At 51.2% G+C, this 15,627-nt stretch overlaps 6 protein-coding genes across 6 annotated transcripts; 4 read left to right on the top strand and 2 right to left on the bottom strand.

Moving 5' to 3' along the window:
• The first annotated feature begins 317 nt into the window (after nucleotides 1-317).
• On the top strand, nucleotides 318-2,797 carry PPTG_11592 (hypothetical protein). The gene is made up of 2 exons (XM_008907702.1): nucleotides 318-739; nucleotides 808-2,797. Exons 1-2 carry the CDS (start codon nucleotides 379-381, stop codon nucleotides 2,679-2,681), a joined length of 2,235 nt encoding a protein of 744 aa, XP_008905950.1. The 5' UTR covers nucleotides 318-378; the 3' UTR covers nucleotides 2,682-2,797.
• A 29-nt stretch (nucleotides 2,798-2,826) lies between these two features.
• On the top strand, nucleotides 2,827-3,409 carry PPTG_11591 (hypothetical protein). Its single transcript, XM_008907701.1, has one exon. It carries the CDS (start codon nucleotides 2,935-2,937, stop codon nucleotides 3,301-3,303), a length of 369 nt encoding a protein of 122 aa, XP_008905949.1. The 5' UTR covers nucleotides 2,827-2,934; the 3' UTR covers nucleotides 3,304-3,409.
• A 3,269-nt stretch (nucleotides 3,410-6,678) lies between these two features.
• Nucleotides 6,679-10,095, bottom strand: PPTG_22969 (hypothetical protein; the record flags this gene model as incomplete). The annotated part of the gene is made up of 2 exons (XM_008907700.1): nucleotides 6,679-6,960; nucleotides 9,403-10,095. The coding sequence occupies 2 exons, from the start codon at nucleotides 10,093-10,095 to the stop codon at nucleotides 6,808-6,810; spliced, it is 846 nt and encodes a 281-aa protein (XP_008905948.1). The 3' UTR covers nucleotides 6,679-6,807.
• A 1,516-nt stretch (nucleotides 10,096-11,611) lies between these two features.
• Nucleotides 11,612-13,074, top strand: PPTG_11588 (hypothetical protein). Its single transcript, XM_008907699.1, has one exon. The coding sequence runs from the start codon at nucleotides 12,045-12,047 to the stop codon at nucleotides 12,933-12,935; it is 891 nt and encodes a 296-aa protein (XP_008905947.1). The 5' UTR covers nucleotides 11,612-12,044; the 3' UTR covers nucleotides 12,936-13,074.
• PPTG_11587 (hypothetical protein) lies at nucleotides 13,028-14,328 on the bottom strand. The gene has a single exon (XM_008907698.1). The coding sequence runs from the start codon at nucleotides 14,292-14,294 to the stop codon at nucleotides 13,359-13,361; it is 936 nt and encodes a 311-aa protein (XP_008905946.1). The 5' UTR covers nucleotides 14,295-14,328; the 3' UTR covers nucleotides 13,028-13,358.
• An 18-nt stretch (nucleotides 14,329-14,346) lies between these two features.
• Nucleotides 14,347-15,526, top strand: PPTG_11586 (sepiapterin reductase). The gene is made up of 2 exons (XM_008907697.1): nucleotides 14,347-14,476; nucleotides 14,539-15,526. Exons 1-2 carry the CDS (start codon nucleotides 14,378-14,380, stop codon nucleotides 15,298-15,300), a joined length of 861 nt encoding a protein of 286 aa, XP_008905945.1. The 5' UTR covers nucleotides 14,347-14,377; the 3' UTR covers nucleotides 15,301-15,526.
• Nucleotides 15,527-15,627: the final 101 nt, after the last annotated feature.

Here is a 15,627-nt window from a genome sequence, read left to right as displayed (position 1 = left end):
GGCTGCGCGTTTAAATGCCTAAACGACGGCTTGTTAGTGCTGGATTTTTTGAATGGGATCAACTCCTTCGGCTTGTCAGCGTTTGCTTTCATCTCTTTCATTTTCAAAATTCACCTCGCCACATCTTGTCGAACGCTTTGATCTTGACTTGCTCCTTGGCACATGCGGAATCGAAGAAGCTAACAGTGATAGTAGTCACCAAATAGCACAAAATAAATTATTTTATGAGTACATAAGAATTGTTTTTCATAAAATTAAAATTTCAGAAAACACGTGAAGCGCACACCGACTTTGATTCGACAAAAATTTCAGCGAATCAGATCTAACAGAAGCTGCCTCTTCCACTTTATCGCTGCTCACTACCGAAAACTGGGCAGTATGGAGGAGTTCTTCCAGTACATCGGCCCTGATGGCGGCGCGGCGTCTTCGTCCGCTCTGCTGAACCGCGAGCGCATGTTCGTGTACTCTTCGCCGCGTGAGAAGCAGATCGATCGCTGCGGGGAGCTGCGCGTGGGCTCGTACTTTGCCTGCTCGGGTGTTCTCTTCTACGAGGACCAAGCGTGGCTCAAGATCCGTCGCGGCTACTTCTCCAACGCCAAGAACAATGGCTACATCCGCGTGCACTTCGAGTTCCCAACTGGCTCAACGCCCATAGATGGCAGCGACTTACCAGCTCGTCAGCTCTCGTCTGTGGTTGCGGCACAGCCCGCACAATTCCGCTACATGCGCAGACTCCCAGGTACGCGTTTTGGTTGATAAACCACGGCAATAAGCGACTAACTTGGTGTTCTATGCTGCTATGAACAGAGTTCCCGACGTACATGTGTGCACGCGACCGGTTGGTGCTGTACCGTGAGCCAGTGTTTAATCTCCACTCGGCGTCGGTGTCTTCTTCAGGTTCCGGATCGAATTCCAGTACACCGCGACATATGCAGCGGTTTTTACCGCCTGTGAGCGTTTTTCAAGCCACGGAATGTAGATTTAATCAGGATTTTACACAACTAGCAGTAAAGGTGACGTCAGCGTTCGCAGGGTTGGGAGGGTGGATCAATGCTTCGTTCCACAAGACGCTGATCGAGGTGGAAGATCCGAAACAATTCGGTTTTTTTCGCAATGGACCGGTATATTTACAGAACGTGGCTGGACGGGGAGGCAAATGGGCAGGGGAACTGCCAGTCCGAGCGATTCCAAGCTTACAAGCTCCACGACTGTACAATGTCGAGAGTTATCGCGTCGTGAAGGCTATTGAACGCAAATTACTGAAAGACCGGGTGTGGGTTCGGATCCAGCCGTTAAAGTCGCAGCAGGAACTGCAACATACAGGCGAAAAGAAGAGCGAGGAAGAGAATCCTGCAGCTGAAGCAGGTGAGAATCAAGAGGAAGAGCACGAGACTGCAGGTCCCGATGCGTGGGTCATTGAACGTAATGCCAATACTGCTCAGAGAGTGATGGTGCCGTGGGGAAGCAACCGTATCCAGGACGTACCTGCTAACGACAATGCAGAGCGGTATTACCGCACCGTATACAGTCGTCGTCCGCTGCCTTTGCGTCGTACTGCCGATCTACAAGCAGAGATTGTTGGCCACCTCGAACCGGGATCCGTGTTCTCGTCAACTCAGCGGATTCTCAATGATAATGGACGTATGTGGATTCGAGTAGCACTACCGTCGGGGAAGCAGGCTCGTATGAGCAAAGATGTTGGCGAAGATGAAGATAACAACGCAAGCTGCAATCCGGATAATAACGCTGACGAGGCTAAAGAGGAAGAAGAGGAGTTCGAGGACCTTGGCAAGTCTGTCCGATACGGCTATGCCATCCAATCGAACGCCAAGACCAACACTTGTATGGTCCAGGAGATCCCTGCACCTGGAAAGATGAACCCGAAGCAGTACTATCACGTCTCTCTCTCGTCAGATAGACCACAGAACAGTAACCAGGAGGATGGCAGTGCACCAGAAAACACAATTGCAGCTCGAGCAGAGGCTTCCAACTCTGCGAAAGAACTGTTCTACGTCAAGAACGGCGCTATCCTGTCCGCTATCGGCACTGTATTTAATGCTGAACAAGGAAGAATGTGGTTGCAAGTGCTGGCAGCCGAACTGGAGCCTGCTATGCGTGTCAAACACCAGTGGCCGCTGTCTGATGCAGAGCAGAAGCTGAACGTGGTTTACATTCCCATGTGCGATCCTAACGGGAGCCCTCACGAGACTGTGCTCAAGCCTGTTCATCGTGAGTTGGCGAAGATTGACAACCCTCTAAAAGCTGAGAAGGATACGTCGAGATCTCCGTCTCGTGTGGTGTTCAGTGGCCGTGCGTCAAAGCTTTTCGGCTCGCACTTGTTGCGTCCGTCTACTATCGACTTGCCTTCGACATTCAAGAAACCAGGAACTCTTAGCAGTGGAATCAATGTTCCAGATCCGGTGGCACGAGCTGCTGGCGAGAATGATCACGCACAGAGTCTCAAGGACGAGATAAGTGCGTGGCAACTTCAAACGGGTAACCGCGTGACCCAACTGTATTCTCAGATTGGTTCGTTGGCCAGCTACACGTTGAGTTGCGTTCGTCGGCCGTTCGCGTCGTGCCTGGCACACCAAGAAGCCAAGCGGAGATACCAACAATTGGACCAGGAGGAAGAGGGCATGGAGGAATATGCCCTCGACGACGACGACGTGCGCGTTTAAGTTGCTCAACGAGTTGCTAGGATGCTGCAACACGATTAAGCACATGTCTGTTGTGGATCAAATTTAGATACTTCTAAATAAGAACCAAAGTACAGATTGAAGTTGTTTCAAATTCATCTCGGTGATCCAAGCTGCAGTCAATTTTGTCCAATAAGAAGGCGTGGGTTATAAATCAGATCAAACACCACATTGCTTGTCAAAAGATCCCAGCGCTCAGTTCCCAATCAGCCAGCGACCTCGGACTCCACTCAAGATGCAGATTCTCTCGACGATCACTGCTGCTGCCGTAGCCACCGCCGCCCTTGTGCTCGTCCTTGCCGAGCAGGAAGTTCACCTCAAGGTGCGCGTGACCGACAAGTTCTACGTGACGCCCATCGGCAAGCAGTGCGCCTACAACAACTGCGTGGATCCGTCCATGTATCCGTGCGCGAACAGCGGCGTCTGCGTGCGTCTCAACTACACGTACGGCAAGTGTAGCGACGACGCGGCGGACAAGGAGACCGAGCAGGACCTCAACGACCCCAAGCTGCTGTGCCCCTACCCGAACCCGTACAACAGCAAGCTCGGCTCCGTGGACGACGACGAGAGCTACGACAGCTACGACAGCTATGACAGCCAGTAAATGGGAAGACAGAGTTTATCTGTCAACCTTAATGTAGCGACAGCAACGTGTACATCTCCATAATGTAGTAAATTCACCACTTGAACCTTCACTGTCTTGATCGCCGGACACCATTGCGGGGTTCCCTCTCATAATCGCTTGGTTCAAATTGATCCCTCTTCAAGTCGATCGTTAGCCCACATCGAAAATGACATCGAATGCGGAATCGGCACCAGACTCGGACGACCTCGAGGCTCAGTTGACGGCGCTTAAGGCCAAGAAATGGGCTGGTGGCAAGGAGCTGACTGCGTACATTAAGGATATGGCCTTACATACCGGTAAACGCGCCGTCGTCAAAGTGAGCGGCGGCAGCTACAAGAAGTTTATATGCTCCAGCGACGCACCATGTCCGTGGCTTCTTAATGCAGTGTATTCGCGCCCCAAGAAGACGGAGACCGCGCGCTTCTGGTACGTGACGTCGGGCTCGCTGGTTCACGATCCACAGTGCGACAGCGTGGCCAAACCCACGACCAGACAGCTCAAAGAGAGCTCGCTACTAAGAGACGCTGTCTATGCGGACGCCCGCGTGTCATCAGCCGACCTGGTGGCGCAATTAGAGGCCGCCCAGGCCATCCAGTGCAGTAAAAGCATGGTATACAAGGCTAAAACCGACCTATTAGATGCGTTAGAGACCACTAGACGCAATGGAGACGCCGTTCCTGAAGTAGTCGAGTCGATGCAGAAACTACCTGGATATATGGAGCAGCTACGCACTTTGAACGCCCATATAGCCACTGCTATTGAAACAGAGAACGATCAGGATAACTCAGAAGAGAGATCGACTACAGAGTCGTGCTTTTTAAGAGCGCTATTGGCTCTAGACCCCACGTGTGTGTGGAATAACCAGAGTGTCTTGGGCATAGACAGCGTGGAGATGCAGCACACGAGCTACAATGGCACAATGCTTGTGCTTATAGGACAGGACGGAGACTTACAGCCACTATTACATGCAGCAGCACTTGTACCCGAGGAATCTATGGAACACTGCACGTGGTTCCTGGAGAAGTTGATCCAACATGGATTCCCGTTACGTAGATTTCCTCTGGTGATTAATGGGCGTGGAGAGTTAGGCTCTGCATGCACTGCACTGCATTTAGCTCACGTTATGTTGTGTACGCAGCATTTACTGGAGGATATGCGTGAAACTCACGAAATTGTACTGGAAGAGGAGGACGAAGCGCTTGTGTGGAAAGCTCAACGCGCAGAGGCCGAGAGCGAATACCTAGCGTCTGTGGCTCAACTTTCACGGCAGAATGAAGCAGCAGCGCAATATATTCGCGGAGTGGAGCCAGCTAAGTGGTGTTTGTATCCGTATTTGGCTATGAGAAAGATGTACGGGTGGAAGACAACGCGGTTTGAGCAGCTGGACCTTGGGACGGAGACTTTAGGTTTAGCTTCAGTGAGGAAACAACTACCGTACGAGTGTATTAAAGTATTATCCGTGGTTGCGATGAACGCTGCTTTTCAACGACATGAACGTGCGACGCAATGGGAACTGGAGCGTCATTTAGTGACACCAGAGGCGGAGCGACTGATGCAGGACGAGCTCTCCCGTGTCCAGCAATACTCCGTTTGTATGAGTTCATCTCAGCTCGCGTTCGTGTGGAATACGCGTAACCCACAGATCCGACAGCGACGTGTGGACTTGGAACACCGCACGTGCACATGCTCGCGTCGACTACAGTGGGGGATCCCGTGTCGCCATATACTAGCTGCACTACAGAAGCTAGACGCGATGAACCAGGCGGTGGATTTCTTTGACGAGTGTTATCTCGTGCGCAATTATGTATCATCGTTTAAGAATCGAACACTGGAGCTTCCAGTGGAGGAAAACATCAAGTGTGACCCGACATTACGACCTCCTCGGTTTGTGAACAAGCAGAATACAAGTGGCTCCAGGAGCGATGCGAACGCTAAGAAGAAAAGACGCCGCGTACGAACCCGTCCGATGGATCAACGTAAACGCCCAATGTACAAGTGTCATAAGTGTCACCGCGCAGAGGGCCACAACAAGGGAACTTGTCCGTACTAGCCGACAGTGGATGCGAGCCTACTTTGTACACCCGAGTGTTGTACAAGTTTTGAGGCCTCCTTGTTGGGAATATCGCTTGCATAGCTTGGCGACTGGCTCCGTGTAACGCGAACATCCAACATGACGGGGACAACAGTGACGGGAGACGGCGAGCTCCGAAACAGGAACATGGGTGCGGCATCTGCATCTTCAGTGCAGCCGGTTGTGTTCATGGGGGCCTAGATCAGGATCACTGGTTGAGAAGATATGTGATGTTCGTTTGCTGTACATGCTGTAGTGGCGATCGAAACGAAGTGGTGAGCGTGTTGCAGACTCCACGACTCCTTCACACTCTGTTCGACTTCGTCCTGCTTCAAAGCCCCGTCCGTATCTGTAAGAAGCCGCCAGAGAATACGAGGATACAGGGGACGTGGCGACAGTTGACGCGTTGACGGACTTTTGGCTGCCTACAGGGCACAACATTTCATCGTGAGCGTCCATCCACTGTTTATTACCACCCACATCCAGCTCGATCCTTAGGGAGCCATCGTCATCACTCTTCTGGAAGTCCGTGACACGAGCTGTACGCCACTCCGGGTGGCTTTTTATTACTCACGTGTTTACCCATGAGAATCTGGTCATTAAGCTGACAGTCTCGCCAATTCTGGACCTTCGTGTTTAGCGGAGCTAGTCGAGTAGACGTGCTATTGATCCGTTCATCCCAACTCGATGTCCAGCCCCATTAAAGTGTTTAGCGGAGCGACACAATCTACTCGATACGAGCTCGGCCTCTAAGCGTGTCGCTTGCTGCACCCATCGGGTATTCGCGACAGTTCAGTCCGACGTCTTTGACTGGTGCAACCAATTGTAGCCTTGACAAGTTGGTTAGCAATCGACCTGTACGATGAACCGCCATCCACGTCTCTCTCTACCAGCAGGTGCATGTTACAGTGCAATTTTCTGCTTGGTATCCAAGGTGAAAGTGTTCACAGGCACGCGCCGCCACGATTGACGAGTGACGAGACTCGTGCGTCGGAGAAGTGCACCTTCGCTTGCTTGTAGTATTTTCTGCACGTTGACACGCGGGTCGTGTCAATTGCTCAGCAGTAGCAATTGGTAATGAGCCGCGTGAATCCCTGCAACATGCAACCCCCGGGTACTCCTTTCGTTACCAATAACCGAAGCAGTTGTCCGTGTTTATCGCGATTCTATCGCGATCATTGCAATAGACGTTCACTGGAAAGCTGTGAAGTCTCGTTTCATGGTGTCATGATCATCGGCATGGATAGCAAGTCGACCTAGTTAAAGCCTAGCACAATCTCTTTGGTAGTTTTGATACGCGATATTCGTATTTTATGGCTTATATCTGAAATATATTTGAAACTGGAAACTGGAAGCAAAACAGTACCGAAGTAAAATAAAATAGTGGTATAATCTACAACGTCTTGCAAAAGTTATCGTACCAAATTGCGAGGTGCGTGGCGCTTGCAGTAGTAGTTGTACTTCTGGTACGAACGACGGTTGCAACTTTCATGCTTGCAGCGATTACCACCCCCATGTGCCCAACAGAAACCACCCTGGGTCGACACCTTCGTGCACTCTGGCACCTCACAGATGTGGCCGCCACCGTGCGACCAGCAATGGCCGTAGCGCTTGGCCTTCTTGGTGCAGCCAGGCTCCGTGCACATTTTGTGGCCACCGTGTTGGAAGCAGCGCTGGTACAACTTGGCACGCTTGTTGCAACCGGATACAGTGCACTTGGATCCGCCGCCGTGGCGCACACAGCAGCCACGAGAGACGGCAAGGTTCTTGCATCCCTCGACTTGGCACGGAGGAGTGTGGGTCTTGCGGGAGTGAGGCCGAACGGGTGAGACCATGGCAGTCTCGGTTTGAGGGTGGAATATCTCGTTTGACATGTATAGTGCGGCCAGCGACAACACTGGAATATTGGTCTTATCGCTGCTGTGCGAGTGAGTGTTGTTGAATCGCTTCTCGCGTGGGGAGATGTACGAATTGACTAGATGACGGTTGTGTGAATTGGACGGCGAGATCGACTCGGGGCTCTGGATGATTGGGGACAGGCTCCGGAAGAGTGCCATGGACTGAGGCGAAGTCGGGGTGGCCACTTTGACCTCGTCATCGGTACGGTCTTCTGTGGCCGGGTTGAGGAGGAAAGAGATATCTGCCTTACACATGGCTGGACGTAGTGAATGTGTCCACTGGACGGTGTCCACTTGACGATGTCCAATTGACGGTGAATTGAATTGTGAACTGAAGACGAAGCAGAAAAGCGAAAAGCGGAGCACCAAGCAATAAGTCACCACCACCAGCAAGGGTCATAAACCTGAGCAACAATGCCAGGCAATTGATCGAAATTTAGTACAGTATCGACGGCAACTGCGGTATCATTGGACTCATGCATGCTTTGCAGCTTGGAATGTGCATAGTCTCGTGAGAGTAGAGAACCTTCGCAGACTGCCGTCAAAACAGGCAAAACGTCGAGATCACCTCGGTGAGCTGACGGAGCACCGGCGCGTAGAAAGCCCGTATTTAGCCATCTCCATGTAGCTTTAGCAATCAAGGGTCCTCGACTGCGACTAGTTTATCGTAGCCAGAGATTTTTATTTATTTATTTGTTTATTTTGCGTGCAGTGCGTGGATATGTTATTGGAGAATCGTCCTCGAATTGACTGCAAAACGCGTGCTTCAGAAGCAAGAAAACACGCAGGCACGCACCAAGCAGAAATGAGACCGGCACACACAGAACTTCAAGCATCATCTGCTTGATTGCTCAAAGGTAGCGCATTTCTAGAACGGCAAATTAACACCAACAAATTAGCAACTTGCCACCGACTAAAAACTTGATATTTGTATGCAGCAAGTTGAAGTGAAAGCACAGAGACGGACTAATACGAGTTTCCGAATCCTCACTTCCTGTATAGCAAACCATTGCTGCAAAACTGGTTTGTCTACGATGAGTCAAAAGAAGGCACCTCAACTCAACTGCACCTACGCTACTGGGATAAATACACTAATTAATAGAAAATGAAGATGAATATGCATGTGTGCGTTAATCCAAGAACATGGCGGAGCATTGGAGGTTGGCTTAGCTTATTTGTAGTAAATATGTAATGTAGTATCCGGCATGTTCTGCGAGCAAAAACCCTGGGCTCCATCGGACGAGAGGCAGCATTTGCCAATTAACTCTTTACCTCCGTCAGATTGAGCGCGTGCCGCACTTAAAACCGAGACCGCTAAGATCCCAACGCTTCTCTACGAGCACATTAGTTGGTAAAGGTCGACGCAACGCGATACCATAGGGGATTTCCGGTTTCGCGCGAGGTCATCCAAGAGAGCATCGTTGGTGATCTAGCATTTCCCGACGCAAGTGCTGAGCAATCCACCCAACCATCAAGCAGCATCTTTGTTACATTCGTCTGCATGCACGCCATTTTTTCTTGTCTGCGCGTTAATCCCGGAGGTGTTGCTCGGTCGGATTTGCCCAATACTGTACAAGCCTGGCACGAGCTGAGAAATACCCCCGGGCTGATAATATTTGCCGGGTACGGACGCAGATTGTATGCTCGCCTCGAGCGCTGCGTGTCTCCGAATTTCGCTGCTCACAAAGCGAGCAGACTCGCCGGAAAAATGCTGCCTCGCTTGCAGACGCCGTGCGTCTTTGTGCCAGCTAGTGTAACTCCTTACTTCAGATTCGAGTGAGGACGTCCAGCGACAGGATACAACACTACACAGACGCGTTCAGCATTCGCTTCAATCACGCGGTACTACGTCATTTTCATTGCTTGTGTCTTCAAAGGCACACGCATCTCAAAAGAGCAAAACCGACGACAGCATTCAATATGAAATCCGTGAATTTAAATAATAATCTGAATAACAAGTTATTCCATGGTGGACTGGACATGGCGCTTGCAATAGTAGTTGTACTTCTGGTACGAACGACGGTTGCAACTTTCATGCTTGCAGCGATTACCACCCCCATGTGCCCAACAGAAACCACCCTGGGTCGACACCTTCGTGCACTCTGGCACCTCACAGATGTGGCCGCCACCGTGCGACCAGCAATGGCCGTAGCGCTTGGCCTTCTTGGTGCAGCCAGGCTCCGTGCACATTTTGTGGCCACCGTGTTGGAAGCAGCGCTGGTACAACTTGGCACGCTTGTTGCAACCGGATACAGTGCACTTGGATCCACCACCGTGGCGCACACAGCAGCCACGAGAGACGGCAAGGTTCTTGCATCCCTCGACCTGGCACGGAGGAGTGTGGGTCTTGCGTGGTCGGGCGATTGTGTTCGTTAACGGAGCGGTCAAAATGTCGGACTGCTCGTTGTCACTGGGACTGAAGCACTCGGAGTACAGAGCGGCCATGGACATGTGTGTTGGTGCGAACTTGCGGGAATTGTAGGACCGGCGTTTCTCAAGAGGGACAATGTACGGGAGACGACCCGTGAACGAGACTGGAGCACGTTCGGGGCTGCTCATGATGGGCGAGAGGCTGTTGAAAAGTGATGTCGATGGTGACCTAGGCGCATGCTCGGGAGTTGTCGGAGCTAAGGGTTCCGACGGGTTTAGGAGGAACGAGATGTCTGTCTTGTTCATGACTTTGGTTGCTTCTTGTGTCTGTTGAACGGTCGATTCAATAATGAGTGAGACTTGGGGCGAGGTTCGATTGCCGCTTGTCGATTCACCAAGCAGCGCGTGCAAGTACCGGCCAAATTGATTCATGATGCGTGTTTATTGCTGCCAAAACGCCATCTGATTTTCATCAATACAATGCACGAAATGCATTCAGGAGACCTGCGGATCTTGACGCATGCGTCTCGCTGCACAAGGTACCCTGTCACAGGTAAGTCGTATTGACGCTCTACATTGGTCTTTGACAGAGAAGCTGATCATCGTCCTATATCCGCTATCGGCCACTGCCGGGTAAATCTGAAGATGGCTTTCATAGTTTATTAAGTTAATCATCCTCGTTAAGAGAAACGCAACATGACCATGACACGCGGTGACGCTCGTTAGACACGCGCACCGCCAGAAAACTTCAGAAACTGCGACGGTCCGTTCATGAGACCATCTTATTCACATGCCAAAAGCACTCAGAAAAGCAGGAACCTCTAAAGTTGTAGAGGCTATCTGTGGATTAATAAAAACATGCGCACATCAGTGTGAGAGCTCTTAGAGTCCGTGTTCTTGCAGCATGGCGCTAAAATGCGGCAGTATCCAGTATAAGCTTGCAAACTTCAGCAGTATGGTCGGGCTTGAACCTTGTAAAATGGACGCGAAGGTGAATCACATACATGCAACTAATCCTCACACGCCTGTGTTGTTCAGGATGGTGGTGACGGTAACGACGTCAAATTTTTAACAGCATACATTCGGGCGAGGCGCGTGGATTCGCGGTAGCGAAGGCTACTTGGGTTGTTCTGCGTGGTTTCTTCTTCAACCAGCGTGCCGGTCGTGCAGACACGCAATCCACTTTTGGCTCACATTATGCTGCTCACTTTCAAACGTGGCAGCCTTTGTTTTTTCATTTCTGCCAGATAAGCATGCATGCCCGAGTTTAGCGTATCAGTAGTTGAATGTTCTAAAAATTTACTGTTAAAAACACCGAAGAGCAAACCACGAACTTCTCGACTTCATTATAATTGCTGAATCGTTGTCGTGAACACGCTCGCACCTGGCATCATCCTGCCTGGGACAGAATTTAGCAGCTCCAGATTAGCGCAGTTCTTTTTTTTTACTTCAAAATAAGTCTCCGGACTATAAGAATATTTGAGTACTGCAATTAAAGAATTGTAAAATGTGTTGTCAAGACTTTGTCGTTTCCATTTTTGGGCACCTCAGGAAGCACCCATTTTATGCATGTAAACATTTTGATGTGATGTAATAATCAGGGCTTTTAGGTCACGTTATTATTATCATATTTGCGTGACCTATTTAAGCAGAAATCATTTTAATAACCTAATTGTAAATGAGGGGGAATAATTGTTTTTCAGTTTTGAGCCCAATAATTCATTAGACCTATAACTGGTGTTGTAGCGCTCTGACAGAAAAGTACTAAGCTATTTGAGACCATGATGACCTACATAAAGAACCACCTCAGCGTAGGGCAGGCACGCGCCGAGCCCAGGTTTGCCGACGCGTGCTCCGCACCACCAGAAGCCTGTGATTGGCAGCGTGCATGCAGCCACATTTCAACACAGCGATTTGTGGTCGCGAAAGCCTACGCTATCTGTCACTCACAGACTGTCAGGGCTGGACCACCCGAATCGGTCACTGGCCAATCGCAGTTCTTCGTCGCCGGAATCGTCAACAGCCGCGTGTCTGCACCGTCGGAAGCCCTACAAACTCCAAGTCAAAACGAGGATGCGCCGCATTTCAGCGTGTGCCGGCACGCGCTCGAGATTCGACCAATCAAACGTCGGTGCGCCACGCGCTCTTCAATTCGGAGCACGCTTTTGACCGACAGACACGCACTCCTGCGCGGCATTGACGCTCTCCGCCGCTTCGTTCTCGTTTTGTCACCGTCATTCCTAGCATAGCACAAAAAATGCTATCGATTCATGGATCACACAACCGAATTGCATCCGTCGAGCGCAGGCTTGTCGACTGCATCCATTGCACACTCCTATCAACTGACTGACTGACACTGCAACTACAAACGACGGACAACAATGAGTGGCAAGTCGGACATCTCGTTCCTGCTGAACCCGCAGCCTACAGTCGAAGACATGTGTGTGCAGTTAGCACCGCCCATGTCGCCGCCACCGTCGGCCATGCTTGCACGACTGGCCGCCATGGCACAGAGTCCAGCCGCGTCAGCCACGTCGTCGTCACTCCTGCTACTGGGTTCATGCATCGCTCCACTGAAGAAAGTGGCCAGCAGCTGCAATAGCGATACCATGGCATGTAAAAAGCCAATGGTACCTGCGTTATCACTGGCTGCTCTGTGCGAGGCAAGCAGTGGCAGCAGCAACTACAGTAGCAGTGGCGCCGAGTCGAGCTGCAGTGACGACGAAGACGAGGAACCAACCACCGAAACAACACCGTCGACAGCGGCTACGGAGCAACAGACAACCGACACAACTGCTGAGCAGACGAAACCCACGACTTCTATTAAACCCAAGGCCAAGAAGACACGGACAGCCCGCACGCGCGTCCGCAAGAACCGCACGCCACCCTGCCAGGTCGATGGATGCACGAACATTGCCGTGTCTCGCGGCTGCTGTGTGCGCCATGGTGGCGGGTCTCGGTGCACGGTGGCGGGATGCCCGAACCGCGCCAAGTTGTACAAGAAGTGTTTCCAGCACGGTGGCTTCAAGACGTGCGCGACCGAGGGATGCACGCGCAAAGCGAAGCGGTACGGCCACTGCTGGTCACACGGCGGCGGTCGCATCTGCGAGATCCCTGGGTGTGAGAAGGTGTCTACACAGGGCGGTCTGTGCTGGGCTCACGGCGGCGGCAACCGTTGCAAGCTGGAGGGCTGCAGTCGTCGTTCGTACCAGAAGTATGGATACTACTGCGCGGATCACGCATCTCTGGGCAAGGGCGAGTCATCAGCGTGAGTTGATTGACTGGGTGTAACTCAAGTTGAAGGATTTAGTCATCGGTAATAGGAACCTGCAAGTATGTTGCAGGTGTAAAGTATACTATTTATTTGGTCTTCGATCAAGAAAAAAAATATATGAATTCCATCATTCTGTGAAGTATTCTCTGTGTATGGGATCGTAAGGCTTACGTAGGATACTACTACTGTAGTACGAAGTACTTCTAATAGGTGATAGCGAGGTGTCGATAACAAACTGTCATTGATAGTGACAAACTTGAGGTTGTTGTTCGCTGTTTCTGTGTCGCTCTGGTATCGCGCCGAAGCAAGTGACTTTGTTTCATGAAATTGGCAGATTCTGGACGATGGAAGTGTGCTTGCCTTCAATGATATACGCAACACGCATCATGTAGCACATAATCACTAATCTGTGGGCCTGAGCCTAATCTCTCTTCGGTTCGAGACGCTGCACTAGACTCGCAATCAACTTGGCGTGTTCTTCACGGTCCTTCTTCCGTTCCTCTCGTTCAAATTCCAGCTCCAATTGTCGTCGCTTAGTGCGCTGGATCTCGATTTGAAGTTCGATGCCACGCTGTTTCGTCTTCTCTTCCTCTTCACGGATTCTCGCCTCATTCATCTTCTCCAGTGCATGAATATGAATCTCACTAGGCCCCGTCGCGAAGGCGTGTTGCATTTTTATCAGCTCAGCCATCGCCTGCTGGACTGTGACCAAGTCTCCAGTCACTGGTTGTTGTGACGGTGCAGGCTCTTCATTTGCTACCGTCTCTTGCGTCACAGCAGGCTCCGAGTCACTAGGTTGACTCTGCGTCTGCTTCGTGCCACTGGCTTTTGGCACCTTCAAGACTTCGCGTCTCGCAGGCTCCTCTTCAAATGTGTCCGAGCTTGCTCGACGCTTGCCAAGTCGCGAGCTAGTTCGTGATCCCCTCGTCGTTCCCTCTTCTTGCTCTTCTCCACTCCCGTCTTCAGGAAGTCTGGCATTGCCCTTGGGACGAGCATCGATCTCCTTAACCAATTCGTTCATGATCTTGCGGAACGGACTATCGATTTCGTCAGAGCCCTCGACACTGGCCTTCTCCATCCACAGTCGATGACGAGCCACGATCGTATCGAAACGTGCCTTAGCAGTTGTGCCCTTTATGGGGCGCATGTGGAAGTCTGGATGGTCATTCAGACGTTCAGCTACGGCGTCCCATGTCTCTCCTATGGCGCCGTGGCGGGCGTTATACGGTGCGTCCACACTCACTTGCAGCACCAGTAGATGGTCCTCGTCGCGACCAAAGCGCTGGCGAAGTTTTCCTTCGCTGGGGCTGCCCTCCCCAGCAGCATTGAGATCTTCTCGACGAACACCTCGCGGCATGTCAAACACGAATTGGTTCTCTTTTATCTAACATTTGTAAGGGACTATATTACGAAAATTGTGTAGAATTAGTGTGGCAAAAAATGAAAAGTGCTGTATTGATCACAGGAGCGTCGAGGGGCTTCGGCCGCTGCCTCACGCTCGACTTTGCGCGCCTGCTCAAGGCTCAGAGCATTGATCTGGTACGTGGTAGTTGCAGCCATGAATATTTGTCGTGTTGTTCGGTATCTAACGCTCGAAAAAGCACTTGTGGGCTCGCAGTGAGGCTGATCTGAAAGAAACTGAGCGTTTGGCACGTGGAGAATGGGAAAAACAAGCTGCTACGGGTGAGCTGAAGTGCTTCCTACAACCAGTGGATCTGGGCAACTCAGTGGACTACATGACCAAGGTGGATCAGGTGCTACTGCAGCTAGCAGAACAGAGCTACGACCGAGTGTACCTCGTGCACAACGCAGGATCTTTGGGTCAGCTTGGATTGGTCCAGGAATGTGCGTCCTCCCCGATAGAACTAGCCCAGTACTGGGAACTCAACGTCACTTCGGTATTGTGGCTTAACAAGCAGTTCCTGGACATGTTTGGAGCCTCCAGGGACGAGCTGCTGGCGCCTGCTGCATCCTCGAATGAGAAGCACACCCAACTCGTGATTGTCAATGTCACGTCACTCTGCGGTATTGAACCATTCAAGACGCACATGTTATACTGCACTGGCAAAGCGGCGCGTGAGATGCACCACCGAGTGATTGCCACGGAGCAGGCGGCGGTCGGCAAGGTGCGCGTGCTCCAGTACTCGCCTGGACCGATGGACACGGACATGCAGAAGACACTTCGCGAGACGCCGCAATTAGATCCGGAGCTTCGTAAGCAGTTCGCAGACATGAAGGCGCAAGGAACGCTCATCCCACCAGCTCAATCATCGGAACGCGGCGTGAAGCTTGCCATCAGCGGGGACTACGAGACTGGGGCCCATGTTGACTTCTACGATCTCGATCCTCCGAGCAAGAAGTAGCTTGATTGTGGAGAGGCTCAGCATTTCGTCACTGAAAGTTATTTGACACCGCGTTTTGTTATCGATACATGCTCAAACTACATGCAAGTAGTATCTGAGAACGGAGCGTCGACCGGAGCTCACACGTTATTGAGAATGAAGGCAATTTTTCTTAAGATTGGAATTACACTATTCTTTCTAGGCCGAACGCCAAATAAATAGTTCATCATCACCGGTGATTCACCGAACTAGCGCTACTGTACACCTACAGGTTTTAATATCAACGTCTAAATCTTCAACGCAGGCTGACGCTCGCTCAATCAACTCACGCTGATGACTCGCCCTTGC

Source organism: Phytophthora parasitica, assembly GCF_000247585.1.
Source record: "Phytophthora parasitica INRA-310 unplaced genomic scaffold supercont2.27, whole genome shotgun sequence".
NCBI classification, from domain to species: Eukaryota; Oomycota; class Peronosporomycetes; order Peronosporales; family Peronosporaceae; genus Phytophthora; species Phytophthora nicotianae.
Note: the sequence above shows the minus strand (reverse complement) of the source record. Positions and strands in the feature narration are given on the sequence as shown.